At 37.6% G+C, this 26924-nt stretch overlaps 1 protein-coding gene and 1 non-coding gene across 2 annotated transcripts; both read left to right on the forward strand.

The window, feature by feature from the left end:
- Positions 1-895: 895 nt before the first annotated feature.
- Positions 896-26719, forward strand: LOC145784822 (uncharacterized). Its single transcript, XM_082596663.1, has 8 exons — positions 896-1035; positions 3352-3387; positions 6318-6391; positions 13342-13393; positions 18335-18393; positions 18488-18559; positions 20544-20695; positions 22939-26719. The coding sequence occupies exons 1-8, from the start codon at positions 999-1001 to the stop codon at positions 23831-23833; spliced, it is 1377 nt and encodes a 458-aa protein (XP_082452789.1). The 5' UTR covers positions 896-998; the 3' UTR covers positions 23834-26719.
- Positions 25285-25390, forward strand: LOC145784919 (U6 spliceosomal RNA). Its single transcript, XR_014291086.1, has one exon. It is a non-coding gene; the product is annotated as a U6 spliceosomal RNA (small nuclear RNA).
- Positions 26720-26924: the final 205 nt, after the last annotated feature.

Consider the following 26924-nt stretch of genomic DNA (forward strand, 5'->3'; position numbering starts at 1 on the left):
AAGAGATTTTATTTTAACAAGCAAAAGCCTCGGGCTTGAGGCAAAGCGAACGATAGACAGGAAGATATCGTTGGCTGCTTGAGGTAACGTTGGTCTGGTATTGTTCGTAGACTTTAGTGGTAACGCGGAATGTAAAGCTTTTTATGGTTAGCTCAAAGAAAATTTAGTAATTTAAGAAACTTGACTCACGTATACTTTCATAGCGTATTGCGAAATGCAGACTTCCCGGTGATATTCATTGAAGTGTTTATTCATAAACCAAGTTAAAGTTTGAAATAATTCTGCCTGCTTTGAAAAGTGAAGTGGACTGAGACTTCATAGAAAGTCGACAAGCAAAAGTTTTCAGGTCTGTCAACAGTGCTTGCTGCAGTGTAGTGTGCTTTCGACACTTAAACCAGCATTAGCTAGCTATCTATGCTTACAAATGTCAAGCATTTCCATTTTTTAGCGCGCTTATGCCTGGACCATGATGTCCATTTGTTACAAGAGAAAACTCTCACAATTTTTTTTTTAATTTTGTAAAGTTGTTTTGTCACATTTCGTGTGTTCTGGTTTGAATAAGAAGATCAGTTCGAGGCGGCGTATAGGATGAGTGCATCTAGTACAGCAGAGGAATGAAGAGAATTTTGAATTATTCATGAGCAGTTTGTTGTTATGGTTGCTTTGGAATAATTTTGCTGACTTGCTATAGTAGTTTATAATAAGCTTACATAATGAACTTGGAAGTTATTTCCTGGACAAAGCCTAGGTTAAATTAATTATTCACATTTCATGATTGAAAACTAGTTTGATTGATAGATAAATCAAAGAGAAATTTTCAAAGTCTTTTTGTTTTGTTTATTTTCAATATAAACGTCACTTACAAGATTTGTTATCTTTGTCGTGGGGTAAACAGATTAAATCAGAGTAAGATAGGCCTGCTGATGCCCGACCTTGTAAATGGATTTATATGGTTTGTGGATGTATGACATAAGAATAAAAACACAAAGCGTTTGAAGATGGGAATAAAAAACAGCAAGCTGAAGTTGAGAAGACGTAAGTGAAATGATGAATGCTTGTCCGTTTTGCAATTTTCTGTAAAGATATTTTTAAACATACCGTATCAAAATGTGGATCATAGTAGGCCTATTGTTTAGCAAACATTTCTAAAGTATTTCGGAGTAGATTTTCTATTACGCAGATCATCACTTTCACATTAATCAGTGGGTTTAGAAATTTTGTTGCAGCCTTGCTTTTAGAGGTTATCTAGAAAAAGTATGAACCTGGATTTATACATCCAAAGTTAGGCTACTTTTTAAAAGGGCAAGTCACTGATTGCCTAAACGTCAGCTTTGCAATATCATAAGAGGTTTAGTAACAACTTTTTATTTGATGACGAAAACGCTTCGTGTGAAATTTAGTTGATTTTGTAACATTGGTTATAAATCCACCGCATTCTAAGCTCTTGAACAACGTAGCAGATTAATATAAAGACAACATCAAGATGGGAATTTTGAAAGATTCTTTCATGCATTATTGATTTTCTATAGAATAATTGAGACAATTTCACAATCAAGGAGTGCTTTGCCCTGTCAAAATGGTGCTGTAAGATTGCGAAGGGCCAAATTGACTGAGCATGAAAAAGTAGTCGAAATCAGCGAAATCACATCATTTCCAAGGGCTACTGTAGTTCTTTTGCTAGCAACAGTCCGTCATGTTTACATCGATTCAACCTCTACAGGTGTTGAATTGAGGTAAAAATGGCTGACTTGCTAACTGTCTTATTTTCCAGTATGTTATTGCAAATCTATGACCCGATCGTCTTTATATTTGACGAAAAAGAAAAATGAACGTACTTACTGAGCTATCGGGATGGGTCATTTTTGACGTTGAATGACAGTTGTTCACAAATAATTTCACTCGAAAATACATGAGCGAGATAACGAATCTTGCGTCGTAACGAAATATTTCAAAGTTTAAACATAATTGTGTTAAAAACATTAGCATGAATAGTTGGTAAATCGTTTTGTTTTGAATAATTCAGTTATTGAACAGCAAGAAATAACTAGAAAGTTTTGACATTTCATTGTGCCCAATAGGAAATCCACATTATTATGCTGTACAATAAAAATGACAGTCGGAATTTATATTTGCTCTGCTGGAACCGCAAACAATGCTATTGAAACGAATATAATTGACAATAATGATAAGATTTGAATAGCTCCACATTCTACATCAAAACTAGGCATCCAGGCACTGTAAGGTGTCCATGAGTGAGTAAACAATTCATTTAGTCATGTCATAAAGTAAAATGCTATCAAGCAAACTTTAAATTGAGTGTCTAAGTTTTGATCCAATATTAATAAACCTCTGTTATGTTACATGCTGTGCGGTTACGTTTGATCAAGCGGCAGAGTTATTACCTTGAAACATGGTGATCATTGTAATGCGTCATCTTTGCCTTTAATTGGATTCGATTGATCTTTTACTTTGGTTTGATGCTCACTTGTGATTGGATCTTTGGTCTCACGTGACTTAACTGGTCTTTGCCGCCACATGAAAGACACGCCGAGATTCTTTTGCGCTGTCTGTTTTGTATATTTATAGTGGCTGGTTTTGAGTAATTTTAACGCAACAACAACGTCTTTCTCTTGTAGCTGCTGCCTCTCTGGTCGGTATAGAGTTTGTTCTTAGTTGTGCAAATCTATCACCGGAGGGATTTCCTTTGCAACTGAAACCAATCTGTCCATACGTTGATCTAACGTTAACTGACATTGGCTCGAGGTGTCTCTGGATGGATTTGGCCGGATTTAATTACCTTTTGTGCTTTCTGTGATCTTTATCGTTCGAGAGGCGTCTACACAGTAAAATAAATAAACAAAGAGACACAATTTTTTATTGAAGGTTCTTGATAGAATGATTGAGCCCCACTCAACAAAGAGCAGAATTTTCCAGCGAGTGAAATCCGTCCGCAGATGTTAAAAATGATTGTAAAATGAACTGATTGTAGTTAATATGGTTAATACAGGCTTGCATGAACTTCATGTGCTTGCTGAAAGTTTATGATACTCGGCGGTGTCAAGCCGACCACTCATTGCATAGACATAGACGAATTAGCATGGTTTTAATTTTTGTAACCCAAAAACATTTTTTTTGCCGTCAAAAGCGTAAAGATCAATGCACTGCGGTTGCACGAAATCAACTACCACCGTACAACTAAGCAATCAACGGCAAGTATCATAAATGCTTGGTAGACAACACGCGGGTTGTGATATGTCAAGCTGGCTGTCTGTGCTTTTAAGGTAGTTCAATAGCATGCGATTATTGTCTTGTGTTTCATAAAAATTAATAGTATTTTTCTTCTATTTTTAGGTCGATCACGGCGTGATGAAAGGTTGAATCCGGAAGGTATGTAGCTATTAATCATTATGTTAAGCAACATGACTAGTAACTAATTTTAACTACGTATTGCTTTTTCATAGCGCAAATTGAATCCTTGGATTAAAACACAATTTACTAAATGAGAATTTGTCTGCAAGAATTAAAGTCACATCATTGTCTGATCAAATTATCTCAGATCTGTTGTATGTCTTGGTGGTTGCTGATAACTTCAAACGGGCATACTTGGTTTCAATCTAATGAATTTTATATTTCCCAACTAAATTTGTTCAAAATCAAATCGCATATTGACTAGCCTATATAGAATGAACAGCGACGGCAGACAAGGGGCCTCTTTGTACTGTGTCAATGCAGATCGCGCATCCTTGCTGCCAGGGTTGAAAAAAACCCAAGTTTTTTTAAAAAAGCTCAACCCGCATGTTTTTTTTTTTAAAAAAAACCGGGTTTGTTGGGTTTTATTTAAAAAAGATGCAAAAAGGTAGATTCATGCTTATTTCACCTCAAATACTATTTTTTTACCAATGAAGTGCCTCTCACTCACAGTACATGCTGGCATAACTCAATAAAATAATGCACTAGGGCTGTTTAACTATGAGGCCTTTTTGCATTCATGAGTTTTAGCGTAGTACAAAGTGACAGTAGGCTACTTGATTTTTGTGTGCAGAAATATCCACTGTGTTTTCAATTTATCCTTGGAAATTTCCTTCACAATCACATCCTTAAGTCCTAATTTGAAGTTTGTTTTAAGTACCTTGTAGTACTTTGGTTCATTTTTTCAATTTCTGATAAAAAATGGACAAACATAATGCTTTGGGTTTTTTATGTTTTGTTTTGGGTTTTTTTTAAGTGGGTTTTTAAAAAAAGAACCACTCGTTTTTTTTGGGTTGCGTAAAATACCGACAACCCTGCGTTGCAGCACGCAGTGGTCGCTCACGAAAAACAATGTATTTCTAAGCTTTGAAGTCTGCGTCGTAATTGTCTTTATATTTCATTTAATAGTTTACACAGAGTACAATTTTATTACATTGCAACCCAAAAAAGCATCCGTTCGAGTTCTCGCTGAAAGTTATAACCACAATAAAGTATTCAATATCCATCGTTTTCAAGGTTTTGAATCCAATGTTTGTGTGTAATTAAAAGGTGTATAATATCTTTAATGCAACAAAGCATTTAAAATTTTGTAATAAATGTAGTCTGAATAAAACTTAGGCTGTTTTTGCGCATACTGCGTCGCTGAGTTCGACGAATTGATACAATCACAAAGCTGAGTTAACTAACATGTACCGTACTGTGTCTGTATGTAGTCAGTTTATGGTGTCTCATTACCGTTGAAATCAATTCTGACCAGTTTAACTGAGATACTTTGAGGTCGAATTCAATTTCCACGCTAAATGATTCACATGTTGAGTCAAAGTGTTAAAATTTGAAAACTTTTTGAACATATGTTCAGTAAACTGCTTTAGTAGTAACTAGGAAGTTTTCTTTCGTTCAACAAACCATTTCTTTTTGATGGATTCATTAAAACTCAACGTTGCTGTATCGAAATACTGTAAATAACGGTTGACTTTTTTGGTTTGAGATGTGCAAGTTTAAATCTGTTCATTAAACTAAAACACTAGTTTGGTTGCCTGGTTTACAAAATTGCTGAATGTTTAACTCTACCATACAATAAGTTTCTGGGCAGCCGATTTGTAGCAAGAATTGACAGCGATAGACACGTGTTTCGCCCATGGGGCTGGGCTCATCAGTATCGCACCGTATTCTAGCTACTTGGGTAATCGACCGTTCACATCTGCCATACATATAGTTATTAGTGAAAAAAATTCCCAGCTTGGTTTAAAATATGAGTATTTCTAAATTGATGAATAATTGTGCCCTGTCAAAGATTTTCTTTCAATCTATGCAATTTCCATTACTGATATAATCAGCAGCAGAACTTTTATCAAATCAAAAGTGTTTTGGGATTTATTCTTGTAACATTGCTCATTTTTAGTTTCTGAAACGTAAGACTAAAGTAGATTTGTAGAACTTGAGAAAGCTTAAAATGAGAATGTCTTACCATAAGTCTGTGGGTAGCTACAATGTACAAGAACGACTATAAGTATGAATCTAATAATAAGTAACCACAGCGTTAAGCTGTTCTTGCGATCTGCTTCAAAAAGCAACAAACGGGAGTTTGGTCGGCGATCTTTTATGAAACTACATGAAAAAATTGAACAAGAAAAGCTTTGATTCTTGTTTTGATAACAAGCTACGTTTTTGACACCTCCAACAAGGAGCAAACCCATTACCCCCCCAAGTTTGCCATCTTTTATTTAAAGTCCATATGTTGTTAAAACTATACTCAACGTTTTATTTACACGAGAATTGAAAATCATATCCTGCCTTTCTGCAATGTCTAATCGAGACAGGACTTCAGCTCAATGCTTGCGCTGTTGGAATTTTGTATTTGTGCTTCTGCATGACAAAACATTGTCTCAGCAGAATTCCAAAAAATGAATATTTTCTAAAACTTTGCATTCTGTGGGGAAAAAATAGTAGAATTACTAAAGAATGCAATGTGCACAAAAGTGATTAACCGCTTGTTAGTAGATTATTTTTTGCGTAGACCTACAGTAACGTGGTGTTACTATCTATGGTTGTTGAGGTATAGACGGACAGGCGCCTGTCTTAAATTCTTTGATTCATAATTGTAAAAATGTTCAGTTTCAGAAGACACCCTGGCGCTCTTTTTGCGTCGAGGCGTGATTTGATCTCTTGTTTATAAGTTGAGCATCTCCCCAAACAGCAAAATCCGCCATTTTTACATTGATTCAACGTCTGCAGACGTTGAATCAATGTAAAAATGGCGGATTTTGTTACCTGGGTCAGCTTCTGCATGTTCGAATTTGCATTACTTTCCCTGATAAGCATCAATTTCATTCGAATTTTCACAACAGGAAGCCCCTCCGAATCGAACCCTCCACACAAGGCGAACGACGCGCATCATGAACACTATGAATATGAAGTGCAGGTGGGTTAAATTTATTTTTGTGCATTCATTTATGAAGTGAAGCAATAAACTAACTCCTGTGTTTCTGCTGTTGCTTTCGTATTCATCAGATGAACGTTCTAACGACTACTAGAAACGATGTTGTATTATGTACCGAAATTTAACAAAGATGTTTTGTTTAACTTCCATTCACCCTCCCACCTGCCTACCTTTGATCTCAGGGTGTTGAAAGTATTTTCTCGGCTACACTTGTTAACGTGAAAACCCAAACACAACGTTTCAATCAATTCAACTGGCTGTGATGTGTAAGATATGATCTGTCACATTCCGGTCTGCAAAAGTTGCAATTTTTACATTGTTTCAATATAACGTTAGCCATGTAAAAAACACAAAAGCAACTTTTGTTGGTTGAAAGTTTCCAGCGAACAAAAATTGAAAGCAGTCCACAGGATCTCGAAAGAGCATAACCTCCTTACATCTTAATTGTGTCGGTTTCATTTGATGATGAAATATCCACCGCATTATACTGTGCCCGAGGCCATTGCGACAACATGACTGAACCGAAGCGGTTAACTGCTTTGAAATTTTAGAATTGCGTTTTCAATTTCGAATTTATGTCGGCCGCGATTCAGCTAATGATCATCATTCATGCCGTCATGGCCTTTTTATTGTTGATGTCATCAAAGTCGTGCTGTCATACTTTAACATGCTCGAACTGACACTATCCAGTTTCTTTGTATTATCTTTGTGTTATGGGGCTATCCTTCTTTAATCTTCATTAGCAGGAGTGAGAATTATGGTTGAGGTTGTATTTCATCATTATTTTGTGTCGAATCCTCATAAGTAAAAACTTTGATCAGTTTCTGCTAAACCCTCAATACTTCACGCAGAAGTTATTACACTTTCATAGTTGTTTACAACATAGTTGCGATGGTTTGTCAGTTGCTGAAAACCTCTGAAACTTTTAATGCTTTCACCGGGACAATTTCAACTATAAAAATACACAAATATATTATTTTGTGAGAGCCATGTAACATTGTCTGGTGATGCTAACAACTTGTTACGTTAAAAAGAGATATTGAAAAGCTTACATGTTTATGAGGATTATTGTTTCATGGTCATCCTGTGGTTTATACGAAACAAAAAACAAGCTGCGTTTATGCTTCACTGACGTTTTGTCGTTATGACAATGCTCAATTGTACATTTTCGATAAAATCAATAATTTGAAATTTTGAATTGAAGGATTTTAAACGTTTCCTGGCCATATTCTGGTTGGTCAGGAGTTAGCAGTGGGAAAAACATTTTCAGAGTAAACTGGTGCAAATTTTCAGCTAGGGAAAAAAGTGTCGAAGTCCGTTTTTTTACTGACAATGTCTGTTTTACAAACCTGCAATTTCGTGCCTCACTGTGCAACTCCAGTTCCATAACACAAACACTAAGTTTGCAGGGAGGATTCGCATTTGCATGGTGCGTGATACGTCAGTGAAGCATCAAAGCGCGTTGAATTTATGGGAAAAGGTTTTGTTTTGATAACTTGATATTTTAAAATCATCGACAATTCGAAAGCGCAATGATTTTGAATTTGTTTCGTTTCTACAAAACATTTGATTTCACTATTTTTTGTTGCCACGAATGCTTTAAGCTTCAATTCTACAACGATTTTACTTTTAAGATCGGAAAAGATTAGTGGCTTTGAACTCATTATCCTCAATTTTGATTTGAAAATTAGTCATCCAGTGTATTCTTGATGGTTGTAAGCATTGTCTCGTGTCAACCTCTGATGATGTTAAAACGACGTAAAAAGTGCAAGTTTTGTCAGTTTGAGGAGTTGCTTATTTCACCACAATACGTTGAAACCGGAAATTACTTTAAAAATTGTGTACGGTATGTGTACAGTATGTAAAAAGCTCTTGCTTGGGAACTGTAGTGGTTAATTAATTGAAACTGGCTCACGTGATCAACTTGTTGAAATTTACGAACAACATACAATCGATCAAGTTGTCATTTGAAATTCAAAATAGCAAACATTTTCATTGAGCAAACACCGATTATGAGATTATTTGTGCAATGGAGTACTATCGTGGATGCAGCAAAGTTATCAAATGTTGGAAAATGACTGATTGAAATGTCAGCGTCGAATGGTGGTATCTGAAGAATGGGCTCTCTTGAAACCGCACCCTTTTGACAGCAAGTCGGCGTAGACGAGAGTGAACTTATCTCCACCAGTGGAATCATACTTATCACAGTTATAGCCGGTTGACGTCTGGTTCGAACAAAATGACAAAAACAATGCCGAGAATTTACAGCAGGTTGTTCAAGTTCGTCCTGCCGTTTGGGTATGAGCGGTGAATTCAACATTCTTTGTTATTGACAGCAAACTTTGCGTTTGTAGACTTAACTTGTTTGCATTGACTCATCCATAGCTTGCTGTTAGTTGTGTGAGCTTCTACACCAAATATCAGCCACGCCAAACCATGATTACACTGTGTTTCTGCGTAACCATAGCCTAAGTGTGCAATCGCCGAAAAAATATTATATTTGAAAGCTATTGCTTCTGATAATCTTTTAAACCAGAATGAAATAAATTTTAAGTAGTTAATAAGTTGTGTTTGCCAAAGCTGTTGTTTTACAGGCAAGCCTACGGGCTTGTTTTTGATTTTTTGTTCCAAGCATTGATCAAAGAGGAAAAAAGTGAACTTGTTTGAAATGCCGAGTTTATCATAAGGTTTTGTTCAATATCAGTATTTTTGTCAATGAAATGTCTGGATACATCAAAATATAAAAAAGCAGCAGTCACTTGGAGATACAATATTATGGCTTGCAGTCAGTAAGTTGTTTTTTTATTTGGATTTATTCAACATCTTCAGACGTTGAATCAATGTAAAAGGAGACTGATTTATTTGATGGGTAGCGACTTCTGTTGTTGCGGTCGGCAACATAAACAACAATAAGTTTTCATGATTGTTTATACAGGCGGCACATGAAAGGTTCATTTCGTCTTCACGAGATAATTATGGTCTGTTCTCAAACAGTGGTTAAATATTGAACGTCATAAACCACCATTGTGACAATTCCTTTTATGTGTATGTACTCTCTCTGCAGATAAATCAACAAGAACAAAACGAAATTGCTCTTTTCTCAAACTCTGGTTAAGTTTTATCTGCGACCTTGTTTTCGTGCGTTGACCAAAATATTCGCTAAAACTTGAAATGATGACCCCTTTGAATGCTTTTAATAAAGGCTTTGAAAATTTTCTTATTTTGCTTAAGGGTTGTTTGTAGTTGTTTTGGCAGCTTCTCGCAGATTGAAGCGCATAAGCAAAACCAATCACTTCACAGTTAAAAGTGTGGGCCTTTGCACGCAAACCGCTAAACAGTTTGCAAAACCAAGAAGTAGTACGTGGAATGAAGGTCTTTTAACGTTTTAACCACCTAACAGAGGTACTTATGCTGAATAAAACTAAAAAAAAGATCTTGTTTGTTCTTTTGTCTTCAGCTTGGATGAACATTCCTTTGCATTTCGCAAGTAAACTGGAAACGAGAAAGGGTTTTTTTTGTCTTTTTAGCGTTAATCGATGTTAAGCATATTGATCTTGTTAGAAAATAGTTCATGAGATTCGAGTCTTTAAAATATGTCTTTCTCTCAACACGTCTTTGATGTCTTGAAATATATTGTTAATGATGCCCAATTATTTAATATAATAATTTTTTACTTGAAGGACTGAGTCTATTTATTTCAGATCGCGAAAAGCTTTGTCACAAAAAGCGGCATTTCCCTCTGCGCCCAATCCGGTTATCTTGGCTGGCCATTCTTTATGTATTATTGTCTTTGTAATGTCACAGTTAGTTTTCGATGTATTTTTTCTTTTTTAATGTCGGCCTCCTTCATCTATTGAGGACTGGTGTTACCTTACCTCAGTGAGTTTCTGCTTGGAGATTTTCTATTCTCTCTTTGTATTTCATTATCCCTTGGTGTATTTCGTCACTCTCTTTTCAATCCAATTGTGGACTGTTTGGCATCATAACATCTCCGAAAACCTCTCCTGAAAGGCGGTTTAGTGCGGCACCTTTCATCCATTCGGCAAGCCACTGTTATGGATTCGTTTTAAATAATGTTATTACAAATTCTCTTTCTTGAACGGCATAGTTTATGAGAGCTTACTCATTTCTTGAGCTGCTGAAGTGGATTTCAATATTTTCTGAAGCAATCCAATTTTATTTTTGCCAAGCATCAAATTACGATAAAAAATGACATCATAATAGCCCGACCAACATATTTCGTTTCGTTTGTTTGGTGATGATCTCACCATTCGTATTTTTGAAAACAGGCAATTTGACCCGTGGTGATGGTTGTCACCATACCACCAACAAGCCCCTGCGTCCCCGATTGCCACTGTACTTCGCAAGCCACAGTATGCTTCAGTGGTGCATCAACTCTAGCCTTCTAATTTTTTTTTTTAATTCAAGCTAGAAAAAAAAATGCTTCAATGTCATTTTTTTTTGAATGGTCCAACAAGGTTGGGTGTATATCGCACACAAGAGATAATACAGAAAATGCATGAAAAAGTGCAACAGGTGTGTACGTACATAGGTGTTTACTACATCTTCAACTGTCATGCCCGACAATGTAGACTCCCAAACCTCACATGCCATTGTTCAAACGTCGTTAAAAGTGGCGAGTTTTGTCACTGGAAGGGGACTGCATTATGTTAGCGACTGTTCGTTGTTTTCTTCTCTGGACATGAATCAATTTTTATCGCCTTTGCCCTGTCTTGACGTCATCTGGAAAGATGATAAAAAGTAATTGTCAAGGTTGAATTGATTTGATTATGACGTACCGTACCCATCGCAACCGTTAGTCGCCGATATGGTTAAAATGTTTGTAACTGAATGTTTCACTTCGGTCAGTGATTTAACCATGACACTTTTCATAGAAAGTAACGCTGTGAGTTGAGAGTATAATTATCCTATGTCATAATTGTCTTAATATCTTACGTTGTGGAAGTTAACACACCCCCGCTATTGCTTTGAACATTGTTCGTAATCTAATCTCTGTTCTGAACAGATATGGTAATTAAAATTTTTTTTATCATCGTTTATATGAATGCTGTCTTCAGCCTTGCGCAAGTTGTCTATCCGAACAGAAAAATCAGTCATTTTCACGTTTACTCAACGTCTGCGACCATATATGTAAGGAATGACAAATGCATGGCGACATGGGCAAATGACTGCTTTATGAAGCCATTTTCAGATGCACTTCATGGTGTCTTACGATGTTATAATCCACAAGTGAGATAACTTCACCGATGCTTTCATGATTTCGCGTTCAAGTCTCTGAACATATGCCACAAAATGGGGTGCTGTAAGCAGCTGCGTCGAGGCAGGGATATTGTTGTGTAAGACTTTAACAGGGGCTTGTAGTTTGTTGTGAATGCTTGTTGCCTTATTGCTGTCATACCAATCCCAGAGCAATACTCCATCAAACCACATAACTTTAAAGTCACTGTCGTTTTCTAAGAATTGTGTTATTGCTTTTTGCAACTTCAAACGTTTTGAAAAGCTCCCGCAGTTTTCTTGGCCCACCACTAGCACATTCCGACCTCACAACTCCCTTGTGCAATGATCAAGGCCCTGGCTGGTTCGTTCATTTGTTGTTAAAGGGAATTACGTTCTGGCTGTAATGCTTTTTCATGTTTCAACTCGAAGGCTTTTCCTTATCACAAAATGCTTTTTTCAGGATTATCGTGTCAATTTTAATGGCAGCATTGACTCTGACAAATCGGATTTTAATCTGCTTCAAAATGGAGATGGCATCTCTGGCTTCGGTATCTTCGCTTTCAGCGAGTCAAAATATTTCGTGCTTTATTAAGGTTTTTGTTTTGAAATAATCCAGAACTCTTTGCATGAGCAACACTTTAGTCAGGTTCCATCTGATAGCAATCTCATTCATAAGAAGTACCCTAGCCCCGGCAAGATTATTGTCACAGGCCGGTCTCATTTCGATAATTCCACAACTGAGCTGGTTGTGTTGTGGTACACATCTATATCGCCACGTTTCAACTTTTGGTTTACGGGTGTGTGTAAACTGGTTGATCCATGTCACGATGCAGAAACTCTTAGTAGCCAGTCGACTTCACGAAATACCCAATGAGTTTATAAACCATGTTATAAACTATAGGTTACCGTAACACTATCCCAGCTAACAAAACCAGCTTTTTTACATTTGCAGATGTTGATTTAATATAAAAAGATAGGTTTTGCTAGCTGGGTGTGTTGTTAGTTACTTTGAAATGTTCAAGAAATATTGTTAAAATTGTAACTAGTATGGAATCGATATTATTCTCATTTGCCACCCTTCATTCTGTGACTACTTGTTTATTTCAGCAGTAACATATGCCGCGCATTTGCCTAGGACTTCGTGCACTTTGCTTCGATTGAAAGTGTTAAAACCCGCAGTGACGTTGTTTTAGCATCTGACGGGGCCACCCAAGAGGCTGTGATGTTCTGTAATCGACAGGATTCTTTAATCATTTAATTTGGTTTGGATATTGCCTAAGATTATAGTATTTTTGTGGACATGCTGCCATTGCAGTCAGTAAGCCATTCTGTCTTTTTTTCTGACATTTTCTTTCTGTCGATATGCCTTCCGCGTATAACCAGTTTCTTTGTTTTAATCCAACCTTGTCATGGGCAACATTTACATTTGGTAACGCCAAAAAACAACCTTAAAAGTCCACCACTATGGTATTATTGCTGTTTGTACGTAGTCGCCTATAGATTTTGGAAACTCAATCATAAATGTGTTTTTTATTAATTTGCCAGTAAAATATGAGACTGTAAACACCTTCAAAAAAAAGTGCGCATAATTAGTATTAATGTCTAGTGAAGTGTGAAACGTTTCATTTCTATGATTCCTTTCATTCTAAATTGTTTTATCAGAAATGTAAAAGACTTCTTTTTTATTTTTGTAGAAACCAGCGGCTTCAAACACGAAACAAGCGGACGCCATGCTTGACTTGAGAGGTATTTGAACATTATTTTCATAAATATTTTAATTCTAAATGGAATGTCAATTTACTGTCATTAACCCGACTATGATAAATCTTTTCATTTCAGTTTTTTTGCATTTACAAAAACCGACATTTCCATACCGTGATGAATGCTTTCTACTCAGTGTATTCAAGTGACGTTTTAGTTAATTTAATCGTTTTAGTTAGTTAATTTAAATTAAGTTTTGCTGATGATTTCTCAATGAAAAAATGTCACTTATCCATAGCAGTCTGCAGCTGGTTGCTGTGGTAACAGGAAGTAGATTTTCATCAAGTCAGGAGTTTGGACAATGTTTTTTACTCAAAGGAATGTGATTAGGTCAGGAAAAATGACATGTTGCGAAAATCGAAAATGTTTTTCCAACCGTTTTGATGTTAAAAAGTCTCTTGTCAACTCCTCTAGCTGATATTTCATTTAGTCTCACAACCGTGTGAAAAAGAAGAGATTTTGTCGATGCAAATAAATTTTATGAACGATGATTAAACACAAAGCAACGTTGCATAATCATTAAAACACTTTCACCAATTGTATCTCAATCAACTCCCTCGATGTTCTTCCATCATATAAAAACTAACTCGGCTTCAGAGCGCAGCCTCCCTGTTGTTTTATTTTTATTATTAACTTTTCACATCTTCGCCTGTTGCTGAAGAAACTGCCACTCCGATGGTGAATGACCGACGGTTTCAAAATTTGTGTTAGACAATGTTTGGAAGCTTGAACTTTTGGGGCAATGATTCTGGTTTTTGTAGATTTTGTGAACCCTCGCAAACGTTACATCTGAGGAAGTTGTAAATAAACAGACTATGAATCGATGTCTGAAAGGGCTGACTTGCTGGGTGGTTGTGTTGGAGTTGCGTTCTTGAAGTGTTTTTTTCATTCTTGAAAAATTACAATTCATCAAGCCAATGTGCCTAAAAAAGAATAGCACCAACCGACATACCACTTTAAAAAAAAAACTTGCTGTTGTTTTTATTTTGGTTTTGAAACGTTGGGTTTACGTCAAGAAAGTTAAGTTGAAACCCAAGAAAGGAAAGATAATTACTGAGCTCCGATCGACCAGTTTGCGTGCCAACGCCATTCATTCGGCTTCTTGTCTGTGATCATTGCAGCAACGCTATGACTCAGCCTTTCACGGTTGACTGGTTCACAAAATAAGGCGAAGATATCCTTTGAAGTTCCGACTAGATTTAAGCTCTATCGCGCACACACACACACCAAGTCAAGCTAAATAAGAAGTCTTGACGATAATTCAAGGCCTGTTGACGTTGAATCAATATTAAAAGTTTGACTTTTGCTACTTGGTTTCAAATTGTCATTTTGCTGGCAACTTCCGATCTTGAACGAAGATAAAATAAAAATTTAGTTATTTCGTAATTTCAGTTGAACAGTTTCAGATTTGAATAAGATCACACGTTTATTGTCTTCAAAAAAAACGTTTCAATCAAAAGAACCCTGGACTTCAGGATAATGCAGCGGTATATTATTATTAGACTTTCAACTTTTTTTTTTACCTCAATTGTTGCCATTGGTTCACAAGCATCAAAGCATTCCTCAGGTTTTGAAATCAAACTTGCTATCGATCCATTTTTCCCGTTTTTCGCTAATTGCAGTAAGTATTGCTTGCTTGGCCAACACAACCCTTACAGAGGTTCCCCTTTATTATGATAAACCAGGGGTGCGAAACATGTTCCAAGGAGGTGCGTGGATACTAAATTTTGCTGAGTTATAAAATGACGCAAAAATCTGTACCGTACTGCACTTGTTTGGTTGAACTCAATATTTGCAATTGTAGGTGACTACCACTTTTCAGCAATTCTTTGGAGGGGTTGCTAAAACTGGTTGGCTGTGGTAATGTGGTGCTAACAAAGAAAAAGGAATGTGATAGATTGCTGTCAGGGGTTGGCAACGTTGGCGTGGAATCAATGCAAGCCACTTTTACTTGTTGCATAAGAAAAGTTTTTAAGTTTGTTAAACTATCGACTTAAATCGCATGCGCTCCATGGTGTCCAATTTGACGATGGTGTGACTTCACGGACAAAATTGTTCATTGATCTAACAATCCGTAAATTGACTTCTCTTTATTCAGACAAACAGCTCCCAAACATTTTATTTTTCGCTGCCAATTTTTATTCACATCTCGATGATCATGACTCTTACTTAATTAACCTAAGGATTCCAACATTTTGTACAATTTCACATAAGTCAAACGAAAAGCCTCAAGGACAATTCAAAGTTAACCATTAAATAACACTGAGCTGGTTAATCGGCAAAATACGTTTACTTGTTTATGAAAAGTGTTTAGTTTTATCCCGTGTTTGTTTTCTATGTGTGTGACGAGAAACAGCAATGTTTCTCCGTCTCAGGTCATTACCAACGGAAGTAGGGATTCAATTTCAACCAAGAATGCGTCTTTGTTGACTGCAAATTGTATATTTGATGTTGGTTTAAGATAGAGTACGTGCGTAGCCACAAAAAAGTGGATCCGCTGCGGATAGGAGAATGCTGTAGATGATCACCCAAACAATGCCAAACAGAAAATCAAATCTTTTTTGAACGCCTGTTCGAAAACCAAAGTAAAAAAGAACATTTGGTGATGGTCATATCCGCTTAAATCAAGGGTTCTTAACCTTTAGCGAGAGCTGTTCCTTAGGGGTGCGGGGATGCTGAATTGTTAGGGTTAGTTATAAAGAAATAATTTGGGACACAGGATTTTCCTGCTTGCTTTACATAAAACAAAAGTCGATTGGAAACTTGTCATGCGGGTAGCACTATGCACGAACACACCACGATTTGATGCCATCATCAAGAGAAAACAGCAAAACAATCAGCAAAAATGTCACTGAAATTAATTGCTTAACCACTTCTTCGGAGAAACTATTTTCCATTTTTACCTAAATAACGAAATAAAGGTAGTTACGGAACCAACTGCTGAAAATGGGTGATGCAGAATTCCGGAATGGCCCGTTTCGGTGAGTCCGATTCGGTGAGTCCGATTCGGTGAGTCCGATCCCTTAACGGGGGATTTTTTCAATTTTTTTTTTAAATTATCGGGTACCATAGCCTAATTATCATTGCCGTTTTAGGGTTAGGGGTTAGGAGTTAAGGTTAGGGGTTAGAAGTTAGGAACTCACCGAATCGGACTCACCGAATAGTAGCAGACCCGCAGAATTCGACGTCGTGCCTGCCTTTTGCTATGTTGGCGACATGATTGGGTAATCGGGCGGCTGTATGGATGCTATAGCAGTGAGGGTGCAATCGGCTTGGAACAGTTTTCGTGAGCTTATCCCTATCCTAATGAACAAGGATATTCCCTTCGATAGTCGAGATCACGTGTATACTATGTGTGTGAGGAGTGGTTTACTGCATGCAATTGAAACTTGGCCATCACATGTCAAAGAGCGAAAGCGGCTATGTTGCAATGATAATGCCATGATCATGATGCGATGCATCTTTTCTCAATATACTTTTTTGATCGGGTGACAATGGAAGGGCTGCTTTGGTGCGGACACGTGGAAGAAGTAGCATGGTCGAAAATAATTCAGTCATTTAACGTTTGTGAGGATAACTCTTTAGGACATCCTAAGAAGCGTTGGCTGGACTACGTTGTACGTTGGGTCTACTGTTGGCAGATCTCGTCTCGGTCGACCCTCAGGGCCGGTGGCAATGAAAAAATGCCATCAAACAGATACAAAAAACAGGAGACGTTAAATTGTACAAATGGATGCAGACACAAAACACCACGAAAAAAAACACGCAGTTTTCAGGTTCCTCGTTTAAGAGAAGCACCATATTCACCATAACGTATTGTCAGTTGTGGAATTAAAGATAAATGAAACACAATGGTTTTACTATTCACGCATGTAAACAACATTACTTTTGAGTCATTCTAGAAGGGGTGCTAGAACTGGTCGGTGATTTCAAAGCGGTGCCAACAAGGAAAAGGTTAAGAATCATTGTCTTAAATGTTTGTATCTAGAAAGTGGTGACTACCTTTTATCAGGAACAAGATTGATGTCTGACTTTTATTCGAAAGCGATGGAGATGATTCTGTGTTGTAATTCAATTAGCGGCCTTCTGTCGAACAATTAGGTGCAGGTTTTGCTGTTGCCAGGTTAGCTTCATCTTTTTGAACTGATGAAAATTAACAAATTGACGGGTTTAATGTTGTTTCGGGAAAACCATACCAGATTAATATCCTGTACTTGCTGTTTATTTTTTGACTTCATGTTTACATTGTAAAACAAAATTAATCCCGTTAATGCTCATGGCTGTTTAAAGCAGCTGCTGCCGAATATTGTTTGGAAGCTCCAGTGCACAAACTTAAGAAACATGTTTCATCAGTTTGCAAACGTTGTTCAAACGTAAAAATCAACAAAAGATGGCGAGTATTTTTTTTCAGTCTGGTATGCTATTGGCTTCCGGCGCGTTTGCCCAATGACTTTCGTTGGTGTTTTGCAAGCTTTATGACAGAACAGAGGTTCTTATTTTTTTTTTCTTTGCTCTACTTTGAAGTCGGCAATCGTTTCTCACCTCCCCTCCAGTAAAATCACTGAAAAGTTATATTCACTCACAATCCAAAAATGAAGTAAAAACCTCAGTAACCACACGGCGCAGTTTCTAGTGTCATTTTATGACGAACCCTAATGTTTCAGCACTCAGACACCCCCTTAGAAAAGGTCCTTCCAACTTAGTGGTGCTTAATGCTTAAAAATCCCCGTGATGACTCGGTTATGGTCAAAGCTAACGGAATTACTTCTTGAAATAGTCGCAGTTGGCAAGAGGTTGATTTACTGCAAAAATTGACTGATTTTCTGGATGGAAGTATTAGATGTTGACTTCACTCTTGAACCACATCTGCCCATTCAACTAGGAACAAGCACTTTGATTTCTCTAAATGGTGCATCTTTCTTACAGTGAATCTTCCTCCGCATCATACGAATAACCTTGGATGTACCCCGTTAGAGGACACGAAGGTGAGTTCTTTTGGTTTGTTTGTAATCAAACTGTTCAATTCATTTATATCTCGTTGCAACATCAACGTTGTTTAATTTTTTCTTCTTTTTTTAGACGCAAACGGATAAATGCGCGGAATGGCGGCTCTCGTTACCACGTGACACAAATGACCAATCACGAAACGAGGTGAGATTCTTCATTACATGAATTGATGATTGCGACGTTATGTTTTGTTGCGTCATATTTTATGCCCTCTTGTTTTGGTTCATTCTATCATTTGACGGATTAATGGCGTCATCGAGTGCATGACGTCACTGTAAAAAGGGTTTTGTAAAGATATTTTGTTGATGACGTCATATTTGTTTCAAAATCTTGTATTGCCGAAATGTTTCCCATCGAATTGGATTTTAGTTTTTACTAAAATTGTTTTTGTGTCTGTAATTTTTCATCACGGGGTTTATTCTGAAACAATGAATAGCAGGCGATGTGAGTGCTCCAATTGTGAACTCAAGTCACTCCAATCTTCCTAACAAATAATCCCCCTTAATCCGGATGTACCCCTTGCTCATACCTTAATCCTCACAGTCACCGAATGAGACTTTTCTACGTCTACCCAAAGTTTTTTCTTTCTGGATTAAAGTATTCAAAAAGTTTCCAACTTCGAAAAGTGCTGGGGATCGCTGAAACAGCGACATGCCTTCTAAAGCGCTGCGAGCAACTCATATCTGCGATCGATTACCCAAACCTTCCGATTCTTTGCGGACGTTTAGAGATCAAACCGGCTATGGCACAGATCTTGAGTCTTGACACAAATTATTCACTTTCATCTGAATCATCAAACACAAACTTCTGACTGTTGCCCTTTCATCTATGCCACAGCTGAACAAACATGAGCCATCAGATTGATGTACTTTTGCAGCCAATTTTACGTGTATATGGTTTGCTTTTAACTTTCTTACGCAATTGATGAAACACAATTCAAGCTGTTTCTAATTCGATCCTTCAAACATATAAAATTTTGCAAGGCAGCAATTTCCAAGCGCTTTTCTATGAAAATATGTCATTTGGTCTTTAATAAGGAATGTTACTGTGGAATTGGTTGCAGGGTTTCAACTGAACTATATTTTCACATCCGATCCGGCCATAACCTTACATTGTTCGTTGCGACATAAAAACGCTCGTGTTATTAACATCTTTCAATATTGTTGCTAATACTTATAAACTCTGACAATGTGAGAAAAAAAACTTGTCTTTTTTCCATTGATTCAACATCTGCAGACGTTGAATCAATGTAAAACCGACTGGCTTCTCAGATTGCTACATATTGTAACTATGCCTGTGAGAGGCTGTAAAAATTGCGCCAATAAAATGTGACTGTTTCTGATCGCTCGGTTCTCCTGTCATAAACTCACCGTGATCGAGTTCAATTATTCGAATTGATGTCACCGCACTGATGTCTGTTCAAAAATAGAGATATTTGGTCACTTACATTGCGCAACGCTTGTCCCAGATAACGAAATCCGTCCTTTCTACATCGATTCAACGTTTGCAAATGTTAAATTAATAAATAAAAGGCCTATTTTACGCCAGCGCGATAGATATGCTGAACCCTTTTGATGCGGCTTCTGCATACCACTGAAGATGTTTTTTGTCTGAACGTTCGAGTTATGAAATTTAGTTTCTATAATTTTTTTTTGAAGTCTACAGTGTTTTCATGCATCGCCTTATATGACGTAGTTAAGTGAGGTTTGCGATTTGTTTAAGAATGCCAGACATCTGCAAAGTGAAAAAAGCTTAAAAGTGAAACTGAACTAATATTTTGAAACTTCTTTCTCAACAAAACTAAGGAATGTTGCTTCGAAACAAAATATTTTTACTTTGAATAGTCCCATAGCAAACGTTTCGAAATTTAACGTCTTTTTTTCCATCTTCAATTCCAAAATTGATGAATCTCAATGGAGTTTCGTAATTTCAATAGGCCACGATGCAACTGATTATTGCAACGATAATTATCGCTGTTAGACTATCGGTACTGCGTAGCTGTTGCATGCTTTTAACAGAACTGTTCATGCCTTTATGTTGCCTTTAAATTGTCTTTCCATTGTCCCTTCATAAAGGACAATGTTGGTGGCACTCTTCAATAAAAGCTGATGGAATTTCTGTTGTTTAGAAAATATCCCGTCTCATGAATTCAATTCGAGATGTCGTCGGATCAGAAATGGAGGCTGGTGGAGAAAGTCGGTCCGCTATTCGTGTCCGCTTGTCCGTCACCCCCGAACCAAGGTCAAGGTGTCATGTCAACGATGATTGTGAACCCACAAGGTGAGAATTGGCTGTCCTTGTACTGATTTATGTTTCCGCGTAGTGTTCAAGAGCTCATTGTTGCCTTGTTTTCTGCTTAATTATGTTGCAACAACAAAGCAAGGGTTTTTACTCAACGAACAACCAAAAATCTATGATCTGTTTTTGTTTCTTGTGAGAAATGCCATGGAACCCGCAATTTATCCTTTTTTGCAACCAAGTCTTCCATTTAGTTAAGCTTCAGATAGACTAGGCATGAGCCAAGGAACAGATTATTAGCTCCCCTTGTTAGACACTTAATTGGCTTTTCTCTGAACCCGGTTTCCTCTCCTTTCCACTGTTTCATCCTCCCGCTGAGCAATACCTGTCATGTTTACATCTAGTTTACGTCCGATAATATTGAATTACAAACTTTGTTGAAAAGTTCAGCGGTTTCAGGAATCCGAGCAAGGCTGCGTTATTTTTAATGCAAAATCGACTGTTTCTGTCACCGCGCTGTTGGCTCAGCGTCTAGAAGTGTTTTGTTCACGTTCACGCACTGTGCTTTCATTTCTTTCGCTAACATAAGATAATAACTCAACCAGCATATAAGTCGTTTTTCACTTTGATATCTGCAGACGTTGAATCAATGTAAAAGGACATGTGCTGACTGGAATGTGTTGTGGCATCAGCATAGCTCGCCAGTGCTTTGATATCGTGTTGTGCAATTTTAGGATTAAGATGATTAAACCGAGACATCAAAATCGTCATGTTCAAACGCTGTCATCATATTAACAAGCAACGACAGAGCAATAAGCTCGACAAGCCGTCGCTAACGTATCACAGTAGATTTTCAAAATGCATTCTTTTCACTGACACATCGGCTACATCTAATAAAGTTTTAATCGTTTATTTTGCGTTTGAGAATTGTAAAGTGTTTTGTGAACCAGACAAGTTTTTGGTGACTTGCTTATTACAAGTTTTCACAAAAGCAGAATGAGTTCGGGTTCTTGCCTGACACAGACATAGTTCGTTGTTGGAGCATGTTGTCAATTTCTGCGTCCTATGCAGCCCCTAGAGAACAACGCTGTTGCTGCAATTAAGCCCTCTTTGATTGCCGCTTTCGTTGTTACAACGTCTTAAGACGTTGATTTTAAGAATGAAGAATACCTATTTAGAAACAAAATGTGCCTTTCAAAATGAGGTGATTTGTCAAGCAATTTTCTTGAGCTATCATTAAAGTAAGGAGCTAAAATTAAAGATAATCACCCTTAATGCAAAAATAAATAAACACACTCCTAGGTAAATAACTCAAGTAGCTGTTTCGATTGCATACAAACTGTTCCGGCCATCATGGTCGATGAAATGGGCATACTCTGTACCAATTCTTATCAAGATCCTTTTGCTAAAATATCAATCGCAGTCTATTGAAGTGGGTGGTTATTGTTATTCAGTGCACTTCAATAGTTTTAACGTCCGGTGATTAAAGTTTAACGTTGTGAAAATGAACGTTGTTGCGTCTGTCTTGTATGAACGAGGACAATTTGTTGAGTAATCTTTGTTGTTTTTTTGGCTTATCAAGTAGACCAATTTTATGTTGATTTGTCTGATATTGAATAGCTACCACTATTTCAGGACTACTTGGCATTTGGGACTTTCCAAATCGTTTGTCTTCATCACTGGTTTAATTGAAATACACAATGTCTTCAAGCTTAATCCAATTCATAGTCTTTGATCTTTCCCGGTGTTGCAGGCAAACCAACTACTCCGCATTGTTGGCATTTTCAGTTTCATCTTTCCCGAATACTTAAATTGCTAGTTCGTGGCCAAACTCGTATTATGGTTTTCGTTTTTTGATGTCGTGTACTGAGTTAACCGACTATTATAATAAATTAACCGAATGAAAGATGCCATAGCTATTCTAAACCAGCTTTCCATACCGAAAGCAAATTTGCACAATTACTGCCAAATTGCCCATAATCGTTCAAAATAAACTGTGGCTTACGAAAATAGATGGATACGAAATTAACACATTTTAGTCATTCAGCAACATTTTAATACTTTCGGTTTTAGCAGATTCCTGAATGAAATTGTGTGGTGTGCATCAGTTCATCAACCAAGCCGCAACATTTGCATACTATGGTGTTATCCATGCATACAATCAACTCGGTTTCAATCATCACTTAGGCAAAGTGAAAGATTTCAATGAGTTTTGCAAGTGGATTGAAATGGCTACGGGGGCAGCATTATGTATTTCACATTATTGAAACTGTATTTTGTTGCAGGTCTACGTCATCAAGACATCATCATTACGAACAAATCCCTGGTGGGGAAGAAGACTCCGCCAACCGCAAAAAGCCAGCAGCGAATGAAAAAGATGCGTGTGCGTCACGTGATCACAGACAGAAAACACGGTACAGCGCGAATCAAAGTCGTTCGCAATCACGCGACCACCCAGAAAACTCTCGCTGTCGACGACATTGTCGTGGCCATGCCAACCGGGATAAATTAAAAAGCGACCGGTTTCAGTCTCCGTACGATCGCAGTTTCCAAGAGGCGATGTACCTCCGCTTGAAGGAACTGCAGCGCGAAACCACTCGACAAAGGTGTCGCGCCGAGGACCCCGACATGGCCGATACCGATATCGACGATAACGTCGTGGCCTCAAAAGACGATTCGGATTCAGAGTACAGCGGAGACGATGATAACTGTGTGCTAAGCGGAAAAACGGAAAAGCAGTGTTCGCGGATGTTTGAGCCGCTTTCCACTTTATCTTTAAAGCACGGAAAAGCGGAAACTTTGCCAACAATCTTCAACAAAACCTCAGTCAATTCCCCGGCACGGACAAGTAACCGCCACCATCCCGATCATTTATTTTCCAGCTTAGCTGCAAATGACGGTTTGAACCTTGTGGCAAAGCCTTGGGACGAAACACAACTAAAACTTCAAACTGGAAAGCGAAAAACTCTTAAAAAGAAACGGTCCAGTGCGGGGGGTTCTAAACCCTCACATGGTTATCTCAGAGAGAATGCGCTTAGCAAAGGGGGGATTGGTACTTTTCCCAATATCCCCAAAACGGACTCGAAGAAACAAACTGAGGAAACCGGAAAGGCCACTTCACCATCTCAGAAGCACGAGCATTTTCATTATCATTATTATTACTGTAAACCACACACGTAGAATGGCGTCAAGTAAAATTCGAAAAAAACACGTGAAATTTAACAAATTTTATTATTTGCCATTTAGCTTGACAGTACATGGGATCTTATGTTTTCAAGTTGTATCATTATTCGAATTCGCTTCTTGAGTTGTTGCAACGCTTGAGGTCGTCAGCATCACGGCGGAGGCCATGGTAACACATCTACATCTGAAATCTAATTTTCTGAAATAAAAAAAATCTTTCATTTTTCTTTCATAATAACGTCATAAAGTTGCTCCACATTGTCCGTGCTGTCCTGGAAGGTTGAGAAGCAGTTGTGCTGTTTTGTGTTTCAAATAATTCTTCCACTAACAAACCCGATGACCAGATTATTGTGACATCATCGTTTGGACCCATTTGATTGCGGGGGACGCAGGTTCGATTCCCGCTTAACTTTTGTGCAGTTTTGTTGTTGTTTTATTTCCCAGTTTTTACAGCAGCAAGTTTTTAGCGTTCTTTGTTAGTTACCGTTTTAACCGAAACATGATTTACACCATGAACCTTTGATTAAACCTTATGATAAACTTCGCAACATGTAGCCATAGGATTCCTGATGTCCTCTCCACAATTCAAATTTTTTCGATGTTATTTTGCTTCAATTTAAAACTAAGAATCGATTATTTCTTCCGAATTGTATATTCTAATAACTACTTTTTACAATAGTGTAACATTATTCTTTATTCAATTGTTCTTAATCCAATGTTAACAATAATCTACGTTTCAGTTTGACGCAATGGTTTAGAACAGGGGTCACCAACCTTTTTTGCATGCGGGCCACTTTGGCACTAAGGAGAGCTGTGGCGGGCCGCACTAATAAAATGATAGGTAGGTTGACTCTTATGCTAGAAAAGAACGCATTTTGTACCCAGTATCCAGCGTTACATGTTGTTCATACTTATGTTCGAATACCGCAGCAACAAAATTAATCGAACAACGCTACTGCCAGGCCAAGCTCCTTTTACAACACTTTTGACTTTTTTAACAATGCCTAATAACGAGGCCACTTGTTTTGTGCACTTATAGCGAGGCGAGCGGTTTCATGAGAATATTCATCGCCAAGCAAGAGTGGTGTTGTTACTTTACTTCGCAAAAGATATCTTGCAATTAACAGTTTCAGACTTTCAGTGAAAAAGGAAATGTTCGACACATCGCAATACAGGCAACAATAGTGACCTGCAAACATATCAGCGAAAAATAGGCTCCAATAACAGGGAAAAAGAAACCAGGTACCATGAAACAAACGCTTGTGGAAATCACCAAAAAATCGTAATTTTATCGTAATTCATGAACAGTCTTCCCTCTAAAAAAGCAATGAGTTGGTTTTTCATCCTTTTTGTGAGAGTCAATAAAACCGTCTTTATTTTATTATTGACAACTCTCACTTGCGGTGCTTATCAGCATGGCAAGAATTGTTGATTAACAACATTTTGCAGTACTTGCTTCGGCAGAACATATACTAAAATTGGAACGATACAGAGAAGACTAGCATGGCCCCGCGCAAGGGTGACACGCAAAATCGTGAAACGTTCCATATTTCTTAAAAAAAAACGTTTTGCAGTACTAAGCTAAATATTTTCATAATACAATCAGAAAAAGTCTTTAAATCTATATATAATATTTTGCCAATTTATTATAAATTGAGTTGGCACACCCACCTATTTTGCCAACAAAAACTTGCATACAGGGAATACTGCTCATGAAACACAATAACGGTGAAACGCACACTAGTGTTTACATGACATTTGCAAACTTAAAATAAGCAACCCCATGCTCACAGACAATTTCGAAATTCGAAAAGAAACGTTTTAATCAACCACTGGGACAGTGTGGCTGGACATCGCATTGGAATAACTTTAAGCAACCCCCACCTAAAACTATAATCTGATTGGTCGGTCGGTGGAATCGTATGCAAAGCGAAAATATGCTTCCCGGAAAGTATTTTTTGCCTTCGTGCTCATTAACTCCTCAAGAAAAGTATTTTTTGTTATACTTGTACGCTGATACCTTCCGCGGGCCGCAGCGATGCAGCGTGGCGGGCCGCATGCGGCCCGCGGGCCGCCATTTGGTGACCCCTGGTTTAGAAGGATTATAAAAGCACAAAACCCACTTTTCATAAATCTCGTAATGAACTTTACGATGGTAATTTGTTGTATGCAACTCACTCGTTTCACAAAATTAACCCTTTTGAGATTGATTCAATGTCCTCAAGCGTTAAGTCATTGTAAAAAAGAACAATTTTATAGACTAGGTCTTAGTTGAAATGTCAAAACCGATGCAGCAACCAGTGGGATAGTTTGAAGGCATGTGTGTACAATGTGGCTGCTTTCTGTCACCTCTCAGTTAACCGGAGCGGATGTGCTTTCCGTTTGCTTTATTGCCGTTTTCCGTGTTTACCTGATCTTATAAGGTTTTGCTCAACTTTGATGAAAGGTGTGTCTGGGGTGGTATGCATAGGGCTTTTATTTTATATGTGGTACAGTGGATTTACATTTGGAATTATAGCATTTAACGTATGTGCGTAAGGAGTAGTGCAACGCCTGCAAAAATACGTCTTGTGCTACATGGACTCTATGCGTACCACCCTTCATTATTTATTGGTTTATGTAATTTATTAAGAATATGAAATTCTTGTGACGTTTCTAATTTCTCTTCGTATCTTTTCCTTCATTGGAACTCAATCATTTTGCGTCATTTAAGGTCGGCTTGATGTGTGTTGGATGTTAATGCCCAACATCGACGTTGCTTTGAGGTTTTCATTTCATTATTTTTATTATTCCGTCTAATATTACCTTGAATATGTTCGTCAGTGTTTTTATGATTTTCTTGGCGCGTTGTTGCTTCAAAATATAATTGTAATAAAAACAAAACACTCTGCAATAGTTTTGTTCGAGTTGGTATTTGCAAGATTTTGCGGCTATGGTAGTGGTTTGCTTGTCTGACAACGAAAGATGGTCAGTAGCTGTTGTGCAAACTTTTCCGTTGGCCATAGGCTACTTGCATTTGGAAATCCCAACACAATTGTTTCTGAACTGGTTGATGGCCTGCATTCTGTAACATACTCATCAGGACGGT

The sequence above is a fragment of the Aplidium turbinatum genome, chromosome 15 (assembly GCF_918807975.1).
Source record: "Aplidium turbinatum chromosome 15, kaAplTurb1.1, whole genome shotgun sequence".
Lineage (NCBI taxonomy): Eukaryota > Metazoa > Chordata > Ascidiacea > Aplousobranchia > Polyclinidae > Aplidium > Aplidium turbinatum.

Bases quoted from the DNA above. Each gene is read 5' to 3' on its own strand.
- LOC145784822 (XM_082596663.1), top strand. From the start codon at position 999: ATGGGAATAAAAAACAGCAAGCTGAAGTTGAGAAGAC. The intron at 3,388-6,317 runs GTATGTAGCTAT...TTTTCACAACAG, and splicing joins TGAAAGGTTGAATCCGGAAG to GAAGCCCCTCCGAATCGAAC. The intron at 6,392-13,341 runs GTGGGTTAAATT...TTATTTTTGTAG, and splicing joins ACTATGAATATGAAGTGCAG to AAACCAGCGGCTTCAAACAC.